At 40.9% G+C, this 18,517-nt stretch overlaps 4 protein-coding genes across 7 annotated transcripts in view; 2 read left to right on the top strand and 2 right to left on the bottom strand.

Moving 5' to 3' along the window:
* The window catches only part of pcsk6 (proprotein convertase subtilisin/kexin type 6), a 29,230-nt gene extending 25,193 nt beyond the window's left edge, over positions 1 to 4,037 (top strand). The window contains exons 19-21 of one of the 2 annotated variants that reach the window (XM_050052520.1): positions 263 to 392; positions 689 to 801; positions 1,952 to 4,037. In XM_050052520.1, the coding sequence (XP_049908477.1) occupies positions 263 to 392; positions 689 to 801; positions 1,952 to 1,962 (254 nt within the window). In that variant the 3' untranslated portion in view covers positions 1,963 to 4,037. The remainder of the gene's footprint in view (positions 1 to 262; positions 393 to 688; positions 802 to 1,951) is intronic. The other variant, XM_050052512.1, reaches the window with a different exon arrangement.
* txlng (taxilin gamma) overlaps positions 1 to 18,517 on the bottom strand; it is a 765,700-nt gene that overhangs the window by 394,988 nt on the left and 352,195 nt on the right. The window lies entirely within an intron of this gene.
* Positions 8,921 to 13,120, bottom strand: rwdd3 (RWD domain containing 3). 3 transcript variants are annotated; one of them, XM_050053058.1, is made up of 6 exons: positions 12,897 to 13,120; positions 11,429 to 11,534; positions 10,734 to 10,969; positions 10,417 to 10,647; positions 9,441 to 9,559; positions 8,921 to 9,293 (listed from the first exon to the last, which is right to left on the bottom strand). In XM_050053058.1, exons 2-6 carry the CDS (start codon positions 11,466 to 11,468, stop codon positions 9,179 to 9,181), a joined length of 741 nt encoding a protein of 246 aa, XP_049909015.1. In that variant the 5' UTR covers positions 11,469 to 11,534; positions 12,897 to 13,120; the 3' UTR covers positions 8,921 to 9,178. The 3 variants fall into 3 exon arrangements, with proteins under 3 accessions (XP_049909015.1, XP_049908997.1, XP_049909006.1); XM_050053040.1 differs by lacking the exon at positions 11,429 to 11,534; XM_050053049.1 differs by lacking the exon at positions 11,429 to 11,534 and having other exon boundaries at positions 10,417 to 10,641.
* prmt3 (protein arginine methyltransferase 3) overlaps positions 13,606 to 18,517 on the top strand; it is an 88,297-nt gene continuing 83,385 nt past the window's right edge. The window contains exons 1-5 of the mRNA XM_050052750.1: positions 13,606 to 13,689; positions 13,901 to 14,030; positions 16,790 to 16,872; positions 16,962 to 17,011; positions 17,155 to 17,260. Of these exons, the coding sequence (XP_049908707.1) occupies positions 13,668 to 13,689; positions 13,901 to 14,030; positions 16,790 to 16,872; positions 16,962 to 17,011; positions 17,155 to 17,260 (391 nt within the window). The 5' untranslated portion in view covers positions 13,606 to 13,667. The remainder of the gene's footprint in view (positions 13,690 to 13,900; positions 14,031 to 16,789; positions 16,873 to 16,961; positions 17,012 to 17,154; positions 17,261 to 18,517) is intronic.

The raw sequence follows: 18,517 nt of genomic DNA, 5'->3' as shown, positions 1-18,517 counted from the left end.
ACTAGTTGCTGCTAAGGGTGGCCCAACCAGTTATTAGGTTTAGGGGGCAAACACTTTTTCACACAGGGCCATGTAGCTTTTGTGTTTACTTGTGTTATCTTTGACTAATGTTTAAATTTGTTTGATGATCTGAAACATTTAAGTGCGGAAAACATGCAAAAAAGTAAGAAATCAGGAAGGGGGCATACACATCTTTTTTGTGCGTACACATTGTTAAGTTTTTATTTTCCATGACATAAAGTTTCATATCTGTGTCTCTCAGGGCCGGGTAAGGAGGAGTGTATCCTGTGTGCTGAGCGCTACCTGCAGCAGGAGTGGAGGTGTGTGCAGACCTGTAGTCCTGGCTATTACTCCGGAGAGGCAGCAGGAGTCCCTCATAAGATGTGTCACAGGTGGGTGATTCTCAGTCTCACTAATATCACTCGTTCATCCCTGGATCGTCTTAAGCTTTTCTTATAATATCACTGTGGCCACAAAAAACTGTTTCAAGTCAGTCAGTCAGGGTTTGATTCTCTTCATCTTTATAACTTTAAGTCCACTGTAAAATCAGTTACATTTGAATGACACACCTAACATTTTCCTCTGGTACAGGGGCAGAGGAACACTCTGTAAACTCTGTAAAAAGAAATAGGTGTTTGTTTAGGGTTTATTGATTTCAGCTGGATTTTATCTCGTCTTGTTCATCAAGGTGTGAGGAAAACTGTCTGAGCTGCAGCGGCCCTGGAACGACTTGCACCAGATGCAAAGAGGGTTACAGTCTGGTCAGCAGGACTTGTATTGTGAATGCATCGTGTCATAATGGTGAGTTTGAAATTATAACCCACATCTGCTTCATTCTCGTCATATATTTGATCTGTTTTATATTTAGATGATGTCAGCTAACATAGACTAGTATAATAACTAACTTCCCTGTCCGACAATCCCACCTGACTTGCACTCCAAAATACTTTGAGAGCATAGTTTTTACATCGGGGGTCCCTGTTTTGTTTGTATGCTGCATATGAATGAGCACACAGTGGCATGACTTACATTTTGCTGCTGGTTTCATGCCGTTTAGTGTATCAACAGTAGGTGAAAAAGAAGACTGCCAGCAAACAAACTTAAATGTAAACGATTGGCAATTTAGAATATTAAAGAAAAAAAGTTTTGCAACTGTTTTATGAGAAATGACATGCATTCAACTCAGTTTTTAGACCTCAATAAGGCACACAGTGAGCTTTATCCAAGTATCATTTGTGTGTACAGATTTGTTTTTAAATGTACTATATGTAATATTTCTGCCATTAAAGGTCTCTTAATCAAAACAGTAACAGAACAGGAGTTCCTATGTTCATCGATCAGGGGTTTCTAGCAGGAGCTGAATTATCCACAGAGGCCTACTTTACCCTAAAACAAACAGACCCAGTGATTTGAACTGGTAAACACAGTGAATAAAGCAGTTTCATGGAAAAAAAACAGTGTTTCTCTGACACTGTCACAGCAGAGGCTGGAGCCAAGTTGCCTCTAAGGTATATTTCAGCTTGTTTCTCTGATATCTTCAGATCCAGACATCTGATGACTTAAAATCCTTTATCAGATTAAAAACTGTAGTTAAAAACAACAAAGATCTAAAACGTTTATCGTAAAAATGTGGATTAAAACTGGATAAAAGGTCAATTTATGACAGCTTCTGGTAGACAACCACAACTATGCACAGAGGGGATATGAGGCAACTGACAGGGGCCGCGTCCTTGATTGAAAATTACAGTTTTCTTTGGGTTTGAACATTTTTGGAAACTTTTGAGATTATTCAAATACACATCTCAACAGAACATATAACATTGGTCTAATGGTTTTAGACATTTCTTGCATGTTCAAGAGTCGTTGTTTTCCTGACCAAATGTGCTTTGAAGAGATGTTTTTTAGCATCTTAAGTGTAAATCAATCCATTCCCTCTTCATTTCTGTCACAGCACAACTCTGATCTGATGACGCATCATCGGCAGCTGTACCATTTCTGATTGTTTCAGATCCTCTAATAGACAAATGGCACTGCTAAACTGTTTTTGTCTGCTGATTTCTCACAGCTGGACTGTGAAGTGTTAAAAATTTAACACACAGCAGATGAAAGCAAAAAACAAAACAAAAAAAAACTTGAATTGGCGCTTGCAACGGAGAGTTTAAAGTTTGTTTAATTAAAGGTATACTATGCAGGATTGTTGGTTACTAATTGTAAACGTAGTTGCCAGCAAAATTTAAAGTTAAGTTAACCTCATATTTACTGGTTTGCCGTTTTGCTTCACCTTAGTTGCTTTTTTTTGTTTGTTTATGCCTCCATGCCGTGCCATGTTAAGGATGCCTTCAGGGAAGTTTTTTCAAATTTGGCACAAATATCCACATGGACTCAACAATAAACTGATTTGTTTTGGTGGTCAAGGGTCAGAGGTCAAGGTCACTGTGACCTTGTCTGTCTCGTTTTTGTGGATGTGATATTTCAAGAACACCATGAAGAAATTTCTTCAGATTAGGTCACATGGACTCAATGATGAACTGATTAGATATCGATGGTCAAAACTCAAGGTCACTGTGACTTTGCATCTGTCTCATTCTTATGAACACGATATCTCAAGATAACCCTCAGGGAATTTCTTAAAATTTGACACTGACGTCCACTTGGTCTTCAGAATAAAGTGATTTGAATATTGTGGTCAAAGGTCAAGGTCACTGTGACCTCACAAAATATATTTTTGATCATAACTTAAGAATTCACATGCTAATTATGACAAAGCAAATATCTAACAGGATAAAATAATGAATGGATGACATTTTCCATCTAAAAGGTCAAAGGTCACCTTCACTGTGACATCATAATGTTCGGTATAAAACACTTTTCTGTCCATTACTCAACACCCTATCTCATTACAGAAGGGGAAATATTTGGTCAGATGCTTAATTGGTGACACTCATCTTTGGTGTCCACCTTGAAGCTGTGCTGATTGTATTGATCCTCTGGGTGTGACGCATCCATGTTTTCACAGACATCATAGATGTAAACTGTAAGAAAAACCTGACTGGTGCGCGGAGGCATACAACTGCAGGACAGTAATTCTAGTTTCAGCCCTGTGTCTCTTCAATTCCTGCTGCTTCCTTTAGTCTAGCATCTGGTCACCACCTTTTTTTTTTAAAGCCCCGACATCACCTGAGCGCTGTGGAGGTACACATCCATAAAAGTCCCCAAGACAGAAAATAAGTAACTACAGGCAGAGGGCAGAGTCTCTGCAGAAACACACACCACCACACACTCCTAGTGGGTCATAAGTGATTATTTCTGTATAACATCTGTAATATCCTGCACAGTATACCTTTAAGCTCATTCTCTGCTTCTGCATCAATCTGTCCGTCAGCTGATGAGGTGTTCTGTGAGATGGTCAAGTCCAACCGTCTCTGTGAGAAGAAGCTTTACCGTCAGTTCTGCTGCCGCACCTGTCTGATGAACGGATGACGAGCCAACCACCTCCCAACACCTCTGTCTCTCTAACTCTGAGTCAGTCTTGAAAAGAGACGACAACTGAAGTGTGATCATGTTGTCAAACGTCAGTTACAGTCATTCATAGTGAACTAAACTTGCTTTTAATTTGTACAGGGTGTTAAACGTTTTACAAATGTTGGATGTCTCACTTTGGATTGAAGCGCTTCAGTTGTATTTTTGAAGGCCGGTGTGATTTTCATAAAACATTTTGTAAACTGCAGTATGTGTAATGTGTACAAATATTGAAAATGAATTGTATTGAACATGTACATAACTGCATTGTAATGATTGTGCTTTTTACAACATGTACTGTTAAAAAAAACACTGCTTTTATTCAAAGGTGGTGAAAACTGAGCTATTATTTCTGGTTTATTCCATTAGTTTGACTTTCTGTACCATTTCATGATCTCAGTTTTACGTTTCGAGCTGTTGTTGATGTCCCTTCACCTGTTTCACTGAGTTCAGTGAGTTGAATATTTTCAGCTCTGTTAAAATGTAAATAATAAAGCACACTGAGCTTTTTAAAGCCAGACATGCTGCCTCTGTCTTCTTTCAGTGTCTGCTGCGACCACAGCTTTATTAAAACATGATGCCACTGTTTTTTATCCCTTCTGTTCATGCGAGCTCGGCTATTTTTAGCATTACGGAGCGTTTGAACGTTTTCAGCTCATTGTTGGTTTTCCAGTCCACAGCTCCAGTGTTCAGCTCCAGTTTAGTCTCACTGCTCTCATCAGCGTCATTTCCCGCAGCAGCTGTTTTCTGTGGAAAAAGCTCTGATACACTCAGCAGTGTAGCCAGAGATGTTGTGATTCATGGGCGTTGCACGTAATTGGGTGGCACAGGATGAAAGAGGCAGGCACCTCAGCCCTATTGAATTGGAAGTGAAAAATAAGCCTGTTAAGATAAGTTTAATTGTATGCAAATGCTATAAGTATAAAAAAGTGTTTTTGTTCCTTCAGTGCCGCAGTCCAACCACTTAAAGCACTAACTACTTATACATGCACAAACTACTCTTGTTCTGAAATAGACAAATCCACTAATATTCCTGTTTACATGCACTCGTGCATATTCAGATTATCGTGCCCACACATATCACATCAAAACAGAGAAAAGTGAAACAGCTGGAGCTGCTCATGTCATTTTGCCTCTTTGCGTCAAAACAGGATTTTGTCAAAGTTTTCCACCAGTCCCTCAAAGGAAAAGGTCTGCATTGTGATATCTGCACATATCCAAAAACCTGTTGATACACAAGTCTTTCATCATGTTTAAAAGTAGCTGTGTTTCTCCTTCTGAACAGCAATGTGTGCTCTTCTTTTGATCATACATCTTTAGTCCAGCCTTACAATCTGTTGTTGGTGTACAGCACGTCCTTGACGGTGCACAGAGCTGATTGTAAACAGGCCAGAGGCCATGTGCTGCAAACTGCAGTAATAACCCCAACTGAGATGCATATTCTAAATGTGCTGTACACATGTCCAAAGAATGCTCCTGAAACCTGAATAATAGCATATCTCACATCTACAGCTGCAATGATTAATCAAATATTTATCAACTGTTAAATAAATTGCCAGCTAATTTGATAATAGATTAACCAGTATGAGTATTTTTTCAAGAAAAAAAATCAAAATTCTCTGATTCCAGCTTCTCAAATGTGATTTCTTTGGTTTCTTTACTCTTTGGTGACAGTATTTGGGGGTTTGCAGAAAACAGGGACGTCATCTTGGGCTTTGGGAAATACTGTTCAACATTTTTCACCATTTTCTGACATTTTACAGATTAAACAACTAATCGATTAATGGATGAAATAATAGATAATAATAATCGGAAAATGCTTTGTTCGGAAAAATGCCACAGGTGATGAACAGTAAAGATTCAGGGTTTTTAAGCCCAGCCCTGGTGCTGCCGAAGCTTTAACTGTTGATAATTTAGTCACAAATATTTAACGGTACAAAGACATACTCTAATACTGAAGTTTTCAGGAGGTTTTCAGGAGGTCACAGTGTATGGAAGACTGTAATCAGACATTAAAGATTATTTCCTAACCTTAATTGTATAGTTTTAGTTACCTAAACTGCACAGGTATTGCTACAGTGTCTTCATCCTACCAACAGGAAACATTGGTTTTGGAATCCACTGACTAACAACCTATTTTGTTGTTCAGGTATGCAGACATTTTAGTTGTTATTTTATTTGGAGGAGGAGGAGCCTGGCTTTATACCAGGGATTGAGTTCAGGTGTGAGCTCTTTTTTGCACCACCTGCAGCAGAATTCTTAGTACTACTGGTAACAACTGTTTGACTGAGTGAAAATGTGAGTTCCTTTGTTCTTAGCTAATTTATTTTCAAAATACTTTGAGGCTTAAGTTGTTCGATGTTACCTTGATTGATTTTACATTGTGTTAATTCTTGTTAGTTGATGTGTAGTCAAATGTCTGTACACTTGTGGTACATCTGTCATATTCTGGTGATCTCGATATCTCAATAACGCCTTGAGGGAATTTCTTTAAATTAGGTACACTTGGACTCAACAATAAATTAGATTTTGGATGGCACTGTCAGTGTCACTTCGACCTTGTGTCAGTCTAATTCTCGTGAACGGGACGTCTAAACTTGGGTGTTCACCTTGAACTGTGCTGTTTAGATCTTCTGTGCGACTTAAGATGTGTGAAGCATCCACGTTTTACAATATGCAGCTTCTTTGCAGCAACATTTGAAGCATTGTCAACTGTCAGGGCTACATATGAGTCTGGACACGTGGATGGAAACTGTAACTTGACCAGTCTGTTTAGATGAAATCAGCATTGATTGGTGCCAGACTGACATACCATCTGTTTCCTACTACAATAAGGGTGTTTACACATATAGTCCTCTTTAAGCAAACCGAACTCAGTCCTCTTAAAGTGCATCAAAAGTGGACCAACAGAAAAGGGACTCGGTTCTTTTTGTGTTCACATTGTCAGTTCATTTTCAAGAGGACTCAGTTCTCTTTCTGCTCCACTTTACCTCTGACGGGGCCTCAGTCCTGTCTCTGTTCAAACTGTAGCCTGTATATAATAAGTTATATGCTGACATAGTTTAATTTTTACTTTGACGTGGCACTGCAGTGCGGTTATAAAGCCCCTCACTTTCAGATGAACTTAAAACTGGAGGTAAACCTTAGTGTTTCTGTGCCGTAGACTGTATCTGTTTGATGTATTCTACATTCCCAAACTGGAGACGTGCAGTATCTTCCGTGGACCAAACTACTCCTCGTCCTGCATCCTTGCAAGCGTTTCAGGCCAGTGTGGTTTTGTATGTTTGTCCAAGCATCCCAGTGCAACAGCATGTGATCCAGAGGGCTGAATACAACGGCAAAGAGCAAAGAGAACCTGGAGCACTTTATGTTCACAGGGCACAGGTTAAGTGAACCGCACTGCAGCCTTACAGCGACCCAAACTCAGACCGAGGTGCCTCCGAGGTGGTCGCTTCAGAGGGGTCTGAGTTCTCTTGGAGTGTTCACATATGGGCAGAAAATGCTGAGTCACCACTCTGAGTCTGTTTAGAGGGCTGAAAAGGACCAAGTGTGAAAACACCCTGAATCACAACTGAAGTGGACTCTGATGTCTTGTCGTGCCTGACAGCACATCCATGGTGTTATTCCAGTTCTTGGTAATCAGCATGTCTCTCATACAGTTCTCATTATTTTAAATATTTGGACTGAAACGTCCGAGCCCAAATATTGACATTTAAAAAGAGAAGGAATTCCAAGTGAAAAGCTGACATGGGACACTGCCATGAGTCAAAGATGTTAACAACAATAACTGTTTAACTTATCATGCTACAGTAAGTCATGTACAAAACATTAAGATCAATTCATGTGGATGAGAGAGTAAAGAACAAAACTCAGAACACACATATTGCAGCCTTCAAAGACCCATATGGTCTGAGAGGAATGCGTTGGAGGAAAAGCAGCTGTAAACTGGTGAGTGACCTGAAGTTTAAATTCTTGAGATGAAGCAACTGGAATCTGTTCGTTTTACGTCCTCTTGAGCCTCGCTCATCTACAAACCCAGAACTGTTTATGTCCTGTGTGTTGATGTTGGTCCTCATTATGATGAAGATATTCTCATTATGGAGGAGGGGGTTTGTTCTGTTTAATATCAGACCCTCCTGTCCTGCTCTGTTGAAGGCAGGCAAGTGAGGACAACAATTTCTTTCACAATAAACACATTTGTTGGGGCGGTCCATTTAATATATAGGCAAGGACAACTCAGTCCCCAGGAAACTACTTTTGCTTGTTACTAATTATAACTAACATTGTTGTGGCAAAGTAAATGATGCCTTGATTATGTTCAGAGACATTTCTTTAGGGTAACAAAACATTACATTTATGTACTGTGCAGGCTTCGGAAGTGCAAGACTTTGACACCAAAACTTTTGGTTTGTGTCCAGACTTCTGTCCTAACTTCGGGAAACAAAAGGATTTGGTTAAGGTTCAGGAAAGATCATGATTTGGGATAAATGATAATAAAATGGGTTATAAAAACTAGAATTACCACCTCGCAAGTTGCAGTTTACAGCCATGTCTGTCCAGACTCATATGTAGACATGACAGCTGACAATGCTTCAAATATGGATGGTGATGCAAAAAACCTACATATTCTTAAACCTGCTTTTATACACATCTTCGCCCCTGGCAGCTCAGATTCAAGATGGACACCCAAGATTAGTGTCACCAATTCAGTATCTGACCAAATGTCTCCCCTTCTGTTCCTGAGATATGGCGTTGAATAATGGCCATAAGTGTTTTTGTAGAACATTATGTCACAGTGAAGCTGACCTTTGACCTTTTGGATATAAAATGTCATAACTCAATTATTTTATCCTATTAAACATTTGTGTGAAGTTTTGTCATACTAAGTGTATGGAAAATCTGATCATTTCATCATTAGCCTGAGTGGATGTTTGGGCCAAATTTGAGGAAATGCCCTCAGTTTGTTCTTAAGATATCTTGTTCATGAGAAACAGATGGACAACCTAAAAAACAAATTATGTCCAGCCACGGCTATCACTGGTGCAGGGGCATAAAAATGATGCTCTAGTCACTACGAGTTGACACTTGATTTGCAAGAGTGCAGATTTGGCCAGAGCGTCATTTCTGCTCAGCTGTTTTCAAACATGGCAGCCAAGTCACAATCTCTCATTTTACAGCAAAGCAGTACACTAAAATATGTCTCTGAAAACATTTGAGACGAGAAGTGGACAGTGCAGTGACAGAATCTTAATTCATATTTGATCAACGCTGCGAGTGTGACAGTAGTTTGGCTCATTTGGTTTGGATCAGCTTTTAGTTCTGGTCCACTCTGTGTTCACATAGATTTATTGCAGATGAACCAATCAGTCCATCAATGAAAATCAGATAAATTGTCAAAATACACATCAGCAATAACTTTATTGTGTTTCAACCATCAGTCTTTTTGTGTCTGTTGAGCCGCTGTTACCACACAGTTATAGTGTTGTTTAGGAGTTGGGTATCCAGTGGATGCTTTACATTCAATCTGGTATTCATGGCAGGCGGCTCGTCTTGTGTGCACCTGCTTCTACAGTCAGACTGTGCTTGTTGAGTCTGAATCTTGTCGAGGATCTTCTCAGTTTAGGTTCAGTCACTGGTCACCGTGGTAACCTGTGTGCTGTCAGTCACTTAATGATGGCAGTATCTGCTGGTAAATCTCAGCCATGTTAATTTCCTGGAAGGCTGCGGTCAGCTCTGCTAACGACTCGTAGTTCTTCACTGCAAAACCCTGGAGACTGATCGAAAGACACACAGAGACACAGAGTGGGAAGTGTGAGAGCTGTCACAATACTGCTGCGTGATCCAACACTGATCATACAAGTCCTGCCCTTATTCCATTTCCCTGCTACCTCAGAGTCAAAGTGTATGTCTGTGATCCTTACCCATGTCCACAGGAGGAAGATGAAGGTCTTTCAATGAGAACCTTCATCATCCTCTCTTTGCATTTCTTGCCTGAAGAATCCACATCCACCTTCACCGTCTTTAAAAGGCGACAAAACTCCTGGAGAGACAAGACTACAGTCAGATGTACACGGTATATTAATCGTCAACTTTTTTTTTTTAATAATGGTACACCTTAAAACCAGTATTTTGCTGCAGCCCTATTTAAGGAGTGTGAGAAAACTTGTTTTAAATACACAGTAGACCTGTAGCTCGGCATCCCATCTATTTCTGTGAAGAAAACTGACTGAAATTATTTTTCAAAAGTTTTGATAATTATTCAAGATATTAACCTGAAGACAAGCTATATTCAGAGAGCCTTCGCTCTGCTGAACAGACTAATCCTGCATTAGAAAAGTACCCACCTAAACATTCAAAGAGCTAAAAGAATAATGGCCAGGTGTCAGGGAGAATGAAACACTGAATCTGTCATAAAAGAAGCCTTAAAAAAACAATATTACAGGTAGAGAATGTCAAAAGTTCCTAAGAAATATACCAGGAAAACTCATTTTTGATGCAAATTTCACAGGGAATAATCTGCTTAAACAAACAAAAATAAATATGCTTATATATACAAAAAACATATGCTCAGCAGTCAGGAGGATCATATCTCCTACAGCCACTAGAAGGCGCTGTCACTTGAGTGCTTACAGATGTTTTGGAGCACTTGATGTAAGGACAGATAAGACAATCTTGACTTAATTTACAGCAAACTGAACCCTTTAACCTCTGCAGTGTGTCTCAATGTCAGAGCTTCAGTGATTAGTCAATCAACAGAAAATTAATCTGTTACTATTTTGGTGATCAATTTATCATTTAAGTCATTTTTAGTTTAAAAAAAAAAAAAATCCAGCCTCCTTTTGTTTTAGCTTCTTCGTGTGTACGACTTTGTGTGATGGTGTGTAAGTTGGTTGGTACCTTGATGTTGGCTCTGTCTCCCTGCAGAATAACCAGTATACTCCTTCCCAGTAATAACCTCCCAGTGAGCTGCAGCTGCTGGGTCCAGCGCTCCAGCAGACTGATGTAACGATTTCTCGATCGGATGTGGTCCAACGACAGCACTGCCGTCCACTCCTCCTCTTTTTCTCTCTCTTTTTTCACATCCTCCTCAGCACCTCTGCAGCTGTCTGTCACCTCCACACACTGCTCCTTATTACACAGATCAAAAGATTTGTGTGTCAAGTGTCATTTAATTATTTGTTACAGTTCATTAAACAGTCAGTAAGATGATTTACCTGCATCCACTCCACCAGCTGATGGACCATTGGTTCCTCTGGTGGTAAAGCTGCAGCTTGATCCAGCAGCTTCTGTCTGATGTTGTGACACTGAGTCCTAGAGAGAACAGTGGAGGAGACGGAGATGGCGGGAGGACAGGAAGGGTAGCTGGGGTGCAGATGGAACAACAGGCTCACATCCAGCCTTCGTTCTCCTCCAACAGTGCTGTTGATTTGGACCATGAGTCCATCCTGAGCTGGAGGGCAAACAGAGCGATGTTACAGCACTAACAGACATTATGATTCTGGTTTTTAAGGTCTAATATACCACTGTCTAGCTCTGTGAGAGTCTTGGGTCGTCTTCATGCACTGCTCTTTGAGCTCTATCCACAGATGTTTAATGATGTTTAGGTCGGGGGACTGTGAGGGCCATGGCAAACCCTTCAGCTTGCTCCTCTTGAGGTCGTCCATTGTGGATTTGGAGGTGTGTTTAGGATCATTGTCCTGTTGTAGAAGCCATCCTCTCTTCATCTTCAGCTTGTTTACAGATGCTGTGATGTTTGCCTCCAGAATTTGCTGGAATTTAACTGAATCCATTCTTCCCTGTACCTGTGAAATGTTCCCCGTGCCACTGGCTGCAACACAAGCCCAAAGCATCATCCATCCATCCCAGTGTTTAACAGTTGGACAGGTGTCCCTTTTTTCTCCAAACATACCTTTGCTCATTGTGTCCGTGAAGTTGCATTTTATCTTCATCAGTCCACAGGACTTGTTTCCAAACGTATCAGGCTTGTTTCGATGTTCCTTTGTAAACTTCTGAGGCTGAATATTGTGGTGAGGACACAAGTCAAGTCAAGTCAGGTTTATTTCTATAGCACATTAAAAACAACGTCAGTTGACCAAAGTGCTGTACAGGCTGTGCATGTAAATACTTCTACTACTACTACTATGGGCAGATAGATCTTAAGGTCATCCGCAAAACAATGGAAGGAGATGTTGTACTTTTTAAAAATAGACCCCAAGGGAAGCATATACAACGAGAATAAACTAGGGCCCAAAATGGAGCCTTGCGGTACCCCACAATTAAGTGGGGACACAGCAAAAGAGTACTGGCCAAGATGGACAGAGAAACTCCTATCTGACAAATAAGACTGGAACCATTTTAGCGCTGTGCTTTTAATGCCTACACAGGAATCAAGACATGACAGGAGAATGTCGTGATCCATTGTGTCAAAGGTGATACAGGAAATGTTTTCTTCTGATGACTCTTCCATGAAGGTCATATTTGTCCAGTCTGATCAATCTCCCTGTAGGTCTTTTGCAGTCAGATGGGAGTTTTGATTTACCTTTCTAACAATCCCATGAGCAGCATTCTTGGAAAGTCTTCCAGACCTCAGCTTGACCTCCACAGTTCCTGTTAACTACCATTTCTTAATGACATTACAAACAGAGGAAACAGCTCCCTGAAAACACTTTGCTATCTTCTCATAGTCTTCATCAGTTATTTTAGTTTTCAGAGTGCTAGGCAGCTGTTTAGAGGAGCCCATGGCTGCTGATTGTTGGGACAAGGTGTCAGGAGTCAGAGTATTTATAAAGCTTTGAAATTTGCATCACCTGGCCTTTCCTAACGATGACTGTGAACAAGCCAGAGCCCTAACAAGCTCATTAAGGTCTGAGACCCTGGGAAAAGTTGTCTGAGAGCTCAAATGTCTTGGTGTGCCCAAACACTTGTGGGGTGCTCCTTTAATTTTTTCACTTTAAAATGGTACAAAACCAAAATAATACTCTTATCTTGCTTAAATGTCGAAAAGCATGTTTCATCTTTAACTTCATGCCTTTTGGAGATCAGTTCATCTCCTACTTACTTAACTATTCACAGTAAATAAAATCTTGACATGGGGTGCCTAAACTTTTCCATGCCCCTGTAAGCAGAGGAGGCCAGATTGAAACAGGCTTTTTCCTCTTTCATTTTGGTATTAAAGGAGTCTCTGAACTTGTCTCATCATTATAATGTGATGCCACATAGTCCTACTTGGAAACTGTGATTTACTTTACTATTGGAGCAGCTAGCTGTGTCATTTTACTGTGTCTTTCTGACAGAGACTTCATGTCGTATGTTAACATGGTCAGTTTGTTGTAACTTTAAACGTCTATGAAGGTGTTTGTAGTGAGATGTGAACTCACCAGACTGCTGCAGGAGCTGAAACTCTCCTCCTCCGCAGTAAATGGACGATAAAACAGAAACTTCCTCTAAAGCAGCCTCGGACATTATTTACGGATCATTATTGTGTGGTAACTTCTCCACAGCGGCGTTAAACAGACACCATGTCAACAGACTTTATTATTTACAGTCATATTTCAGTGGAGTCGGTGATATTATGTTGCTGCACATGTCCGCACGTCATTGTCGTCCGGGTAGTTTCACTAACCGACTTCATCAGTTCCGCGCTACGATAGATAGATAGATAGATAGATAGATAGATAGATAGTACTTTGTTGATCTCAAACTGAGTGTCACAGCAGCAAGTAATCAAACAATAGCCTATGTGGACATAAGAATAGAAATATAAAATATATACAAAAATGAGTAGTGATGTGATGTTGCATCAGATAAGCAAAGTATTTGAGTGCATTGACTTGTAAGCAGATAAAGCAAAGTTTGGAGCCACTATTCTTTAATTAAACAGTTTTTTCCTAATGAAAATATTCTTTCCCAGCAGCCATCGTTAATGTATTTATTAATACATGTTGGTGAGCAGATGGCTGCGTGTATAAATATCTAATAACGTGGACAGATGAAGTTTGTGAGAGCGGCTGTAGCTGTGTCATAAATTAAACTTGGGCGCCATCTTGTGGTGATCATCCGGAAGTGCTTCTTCTGCCTCTGTCTGCTCCGGCCCCCTTCTTTACGTCACCAAACGTCACCCGGAAGTCCACTGAAACCAAGGCGACAACATGGCAGAGTACACATATCCACGTGAGTGTTGTAAATAGCAAATTTAACCCGCCCAAACTGTACCTGTTGAAAATGCAAACTCTAATTTTGGTTAGCGGTCATTTCTATTACGTATATACGTTATGGATTTTGTGTTTAGTGACGTCACACGATGTTAACGGTTGTCATTAGCTTACTTCAGCACCGCTAAAGTTACTGTGCATACAGCGGTAATGAGCTGTTACTCTGACAGACGGTGATGGAGATGCTGACGAGATGCCTGAGCTCTCTGACGGCGATGATGAAGACGTTGACGATGAGGAGCAGTGGCAGTGGATGGAGGAGGAGGACAGTCAGCCGGTCACCTGTCTGTTCTGTGACAGGTGAGTTAACTTTGCTGGAAGAAAGCAGACTGCAGCCGTAAATGTTTAAAACACACTGGATTTAAAGGGATAGCTCAGGTTTTTTGAAGTTCGCTTGTATGAGGTGTTTATGCATAGACAGTGTCTGACATTAAAAAAAATTGAGGGAACACTTGAATCACACGTCAGATCTTAATGAACAAGTTAAGTTGAAAATCTTGACTGATGTACAAAACTTGTTCAGAACAAACTGGTGTAATAACAGTCAGTGAAAACCAAACTCATCGACCCACTGAGGGCTGGATTCAAAATCACGCTGAAAATCAAAGTAAAAAATTGAAATTACAGCCTCATCCAGCGTGTGTTTATTTTATCACGGCAACTCAGAAAGTGACTCAGTAGTGTGTTTGGCCCCCTGTGTGCTTGTATGCACTCCCAACAACGTCTGGGCATGCTCCTGATGAGTCGGCGGATGGTGTCCTGAAGGATCTCCTCCCAGACCTGGACCAGAACATCAGTGAGCTCCTGGACAGTTGCGTAATGACCCATAGGTGCTCAGTTGGATTTAGGTCAGGGGAACAAAAGGGCCAGTTAATGGCATCAACAGCTTTTTCGTCCAGGAACTGCCTACACACTCTGGACACATATGGCCGGGCATTGTCCTGTACCAGGGGGAACCCAGGGCCCTCTGCACCAGGGGGAACCCAAGGCTCTCTGCACCAGGGGGAACCCAGGGCCCGCTGCAGCAGGAGGAACCCAGGGCCCACTGCACCAGGAGGAACCCAGGGCCCGCTGCAGCAGCGTAAGGTCTGACAATCGCTCTGAGGATTTCATCCTGGTACCTAACAGCAGTCAGGGTACCATTGGCTCTGACATGTAGGTCTGTGTGACCCTCCAAGGATCTGCCTCCCCAGACCATCACTGACCCACAACCAAACCGGTCATGCTTGGTGATGTCACAGGCAGCATAACGTTCACAGCGTCTCCAGACTCTTACACGCCTGTCACATGTGCTCAGTGTGAACCTGCTCTCATCTGTGAAGAGAACAGGGCGCCAGTGGCGGACCTGCCAGTTCTNTCTCCTGGTATCTCCTCCATGCTCTTGAGACTGTGCTGGAAGACACAGCAAACCTTCTTGTGACCACATGTATGGATGTGTCATCCTGGAGGAGCTGGACTACCTGTGCAACCTGAGTAGTGACAAGGACACTAGCAGAAGACCAAACTAGAGCAGAATCAGTCAAGGATAAGGAGAGAGCAACTGTCTGTGGACACCACATGTAAAAACCATTCCCTTTTTGAGGGGTGGTCTTGCTTTTGACTCTCCATTGCACCTGTTGTCACTTTGATTTGCACCAAAGCATCTGAAACTGATTCACAATCACTTGTGCTTCCTGAATGGACAGATTGATATCCCTGAAGTTTAAGTGTTCCTTTAATTTTTTGTGCAGTTTTTCGGTTTTAATGTACGCAATATTGATGCTATATACAGCTTCACCTTAATGTCAGACAGTGATTTCCAATAGAAAAAAGTCGTTACGTCCCTCTCTTCAAAGCCAGACTCCATTGAGAAAACTTGTGATTTAATATTGCCGACCACAGGAGCTGCTGGTCTATCGCTGCCTCAAACAGTTATTTTGTTTGTGTTATCGTGTTACTTTGATGTTGTTGGGGTTAGTTCGGATTGACCAAGGTGGGACTATAACACTACCTAACTAACTGATCAAAGCAGCAGTAGACCAGCAGCTCCTGTGTTCAGCATGCTAAAATTACTGTTTTTGTCAATGGAGTCTGTTGGCTTTGACGAGAGCATAGATGGGAACTGAAGCTGTTAATGGTCCCATTGGAACAGGCTGTCTGACAGAAAGGTAAAGCAGTGAAAATACTCCCAATATAGATATTGATTGTTTTAGGTGGGACTTTTTATGTGGGTAAAATATGTTTTATTGCTGACCCCCGTCTGCAGCAATATATTGCTTAGCTTCTGTGTCATACTCAAACTTGCTTCTCCAAACTGGGGCCTATTGTATGTAATACTTTAACTATACAACCCCACTTCAAAAAATCTGAACCCATTTAAGGATGAATCAAGGTTTTCCTGACAAATATTAGTTTCAGTTATGACATCAAAGGATGGTGGCAGAGCCAGAAACTTCATATGAGTTGCCAGAGTTGAATATTCATTTCTTATATAGCCTCTAATAGATTAAACTGTTTCTTATATTGTCATTTAATTTATCAGTCCCTGAGTTTCAAGGTTGTTTGCACATGGCTAAAACATGCATACATTATTTAAAACAAGGCTCCTAAAAGTGTTTTGGTGTAATGGTGACAAGTTTCCCTATTTGGAAGAAACAAACCAAGAGCATGAAATAGAAAAGCAAAAGGAATATATTCTAATCTTGTGTCTCCACTTAACTTGTTAAAAGTGTAGGAATGCCACTGCACCACACAAGGTAAAGGTCAAAAGCTGTGAGCGTTTCCACGGCAACTTTTAAGGATTAATGCCACATGCATATACCTTTGTATTTTTGTCTGATCTCCATAAAGAATTTGTGATGCGTCCTGAAAATCATGTCAGGAGTTTCCAAGTCTCCAAAAAACAAAAATAAAACCATGAAAGCTCAGCTCACAGACACGATGATGTCGTATATCTTCTATACAACAAAGCAATACATCTGAGAACCTGTTGTTCGTTTTCATTTCATTTCATTTGATATGTGTAAGATTATACATTTTAATTAAACAGATTTTCTTACTTGCATAATTTTGATTTTCAGGGTCCTGAGCTCTGTGCCTGCCACCCTGCAGCACTGCACGACTGAGCACCACATCAGCCTCGTAGACGTGATAAGAAAACACAGTAAGTAGAAACAGATGCTCCTGATTCACTGAAGAACCAGAGGATCATTCAGTTTTGTTAAAATGGCTCACTCTTCTTTTCCTCATCAGATTTAGATGACTACGGTTACATAAAGATGATCAACTTCATACGCTCAACAGTAAGTACTGTTTGCACTGTAAAGTCTCAACTCTCCTGAGGATCGTCAGTATTTCACCCATTAAACATTGTCAGGTGCTACTTCAAGAAATGCAGTGAAATAGAGCTGGTGATTTTTTTGAATAATCAAATCTGTGTTTATAGAAATGTGATGCATCCTGTCTGACGGGGCTGCCAGATGCTCCTTTACCCTGGGAGAGTGAAGACTTCCTGCGACCAGTCGTGCAGGACGACCCCCTGCTGCAGACAGGTACAGCAACTCCTTTAAGTTTCATTACTCATGTTCAATGTTTTTTTTTAAGATGTGTAAAGAACCCTTTGGAACTGCCTCGTAAGTCACTCACAGACTCACACGTTCACAGTTTGCAGGCTGGTACTCGTTGGTGTTTGTTGGCAGTTTGTCCCAGGTCTCCGCTGTGACCCAGATGAAAGAAGTGTTAAGGGTCCAGTACACTTCAAATAAACTAGTTTGTACAAAGTGTCATCCAAACAACATAAAGGCAGAAGTGTTGATATGTCCTGAATGGTCAGACTCGAAGGCGAGTGAGAAAAGCCTGTTGTCAGAGAGAGAGGGGTGCTGAATTGCAGAAATGGGCATAAGGGTGCACACTTTCGGACACTCTCTACCAGAGGGGCATTCATGGTGCTGCACTTGGTTGTACATATGAAAAGCTACAGAAGTAGTTGTGTAAAAACTGGGAAAAAAGAGAGCCTGAAAGAAGAGTTTAGTGTAGTCACAAAATAATTTCATATGGAATTTTGTCAATTTAATTTGTGTGGTGCCATTTCCATGCCTTTGTGCAGCTGCAGTCTTTATGTTTTCAGGTTATCTGTCTGTCTCATTCTTGTAAACGTGGTCTCCCTGAAGGCCTTGATGGAATTTCCTCAATTTTGGCACAAACGTCCACTTGGACTCGAGGATGCACTAATTAGATTTTGTTGGTCAAAGGTCACTGTGACCTCACAAAACGTTTTTGGCCATAACTCAAGAATTCATACGCTATTTATGACAAAAGTTCACACGAAGGTCTCATAGAATAAAGTCATGAAGGGATGACATTTTATATCCAAAAGGTCAAAGGTCAGCTTCACTGTGACATCATAATGTTTTCTGGCCATTTTTCAACGCCAGACCTCACTCTTGGCTGTGCTGAGTAAAGCCATGCCGTGCCAATTTTGTTTCTGTTGGCAGTTTAGACGAGCTGTCAGCCGTATTAGAAGTTGTGTGAAGTTGCTGCTCAAAAACTCTCAATAAAAGTTTATACATAACAAAATAACGGGAGACTTTTATTGTGAAGAATCTACAGGAAATGAAATGTGTTATTACTGAATTGGCGGAACTTTATCAGGAGCTTCTCTTTAATAAAGACAAGTGTAATAATACAGCCGGAAGGAAGAGTAAAATCAGAAACAGCCACAGTGAGATGTTGATGAAGAGCTGCAGACAACAGGCTCTGCAAACAGCTCACCTCCAGCAGGTAAACTTCATTTACCTGCCCTGCTGTGG

Source organism: Epinephelus moara, chromosome 1 (assembly GCF_006386435.1).
Source record: "Epinephelus moara isolate mb chromosome 1, YSFRI_EMoa_1.0, whole genome shotgun sequence".
NCBI lineage: Eukaryota > Metazoa > Chordata > Actinopteri > Perciformes > Serranidae > Epinephelus > Epinephelus moara.
This window is presented reverse-complemented; position numbering and strand designations above follow the sequence as displayed.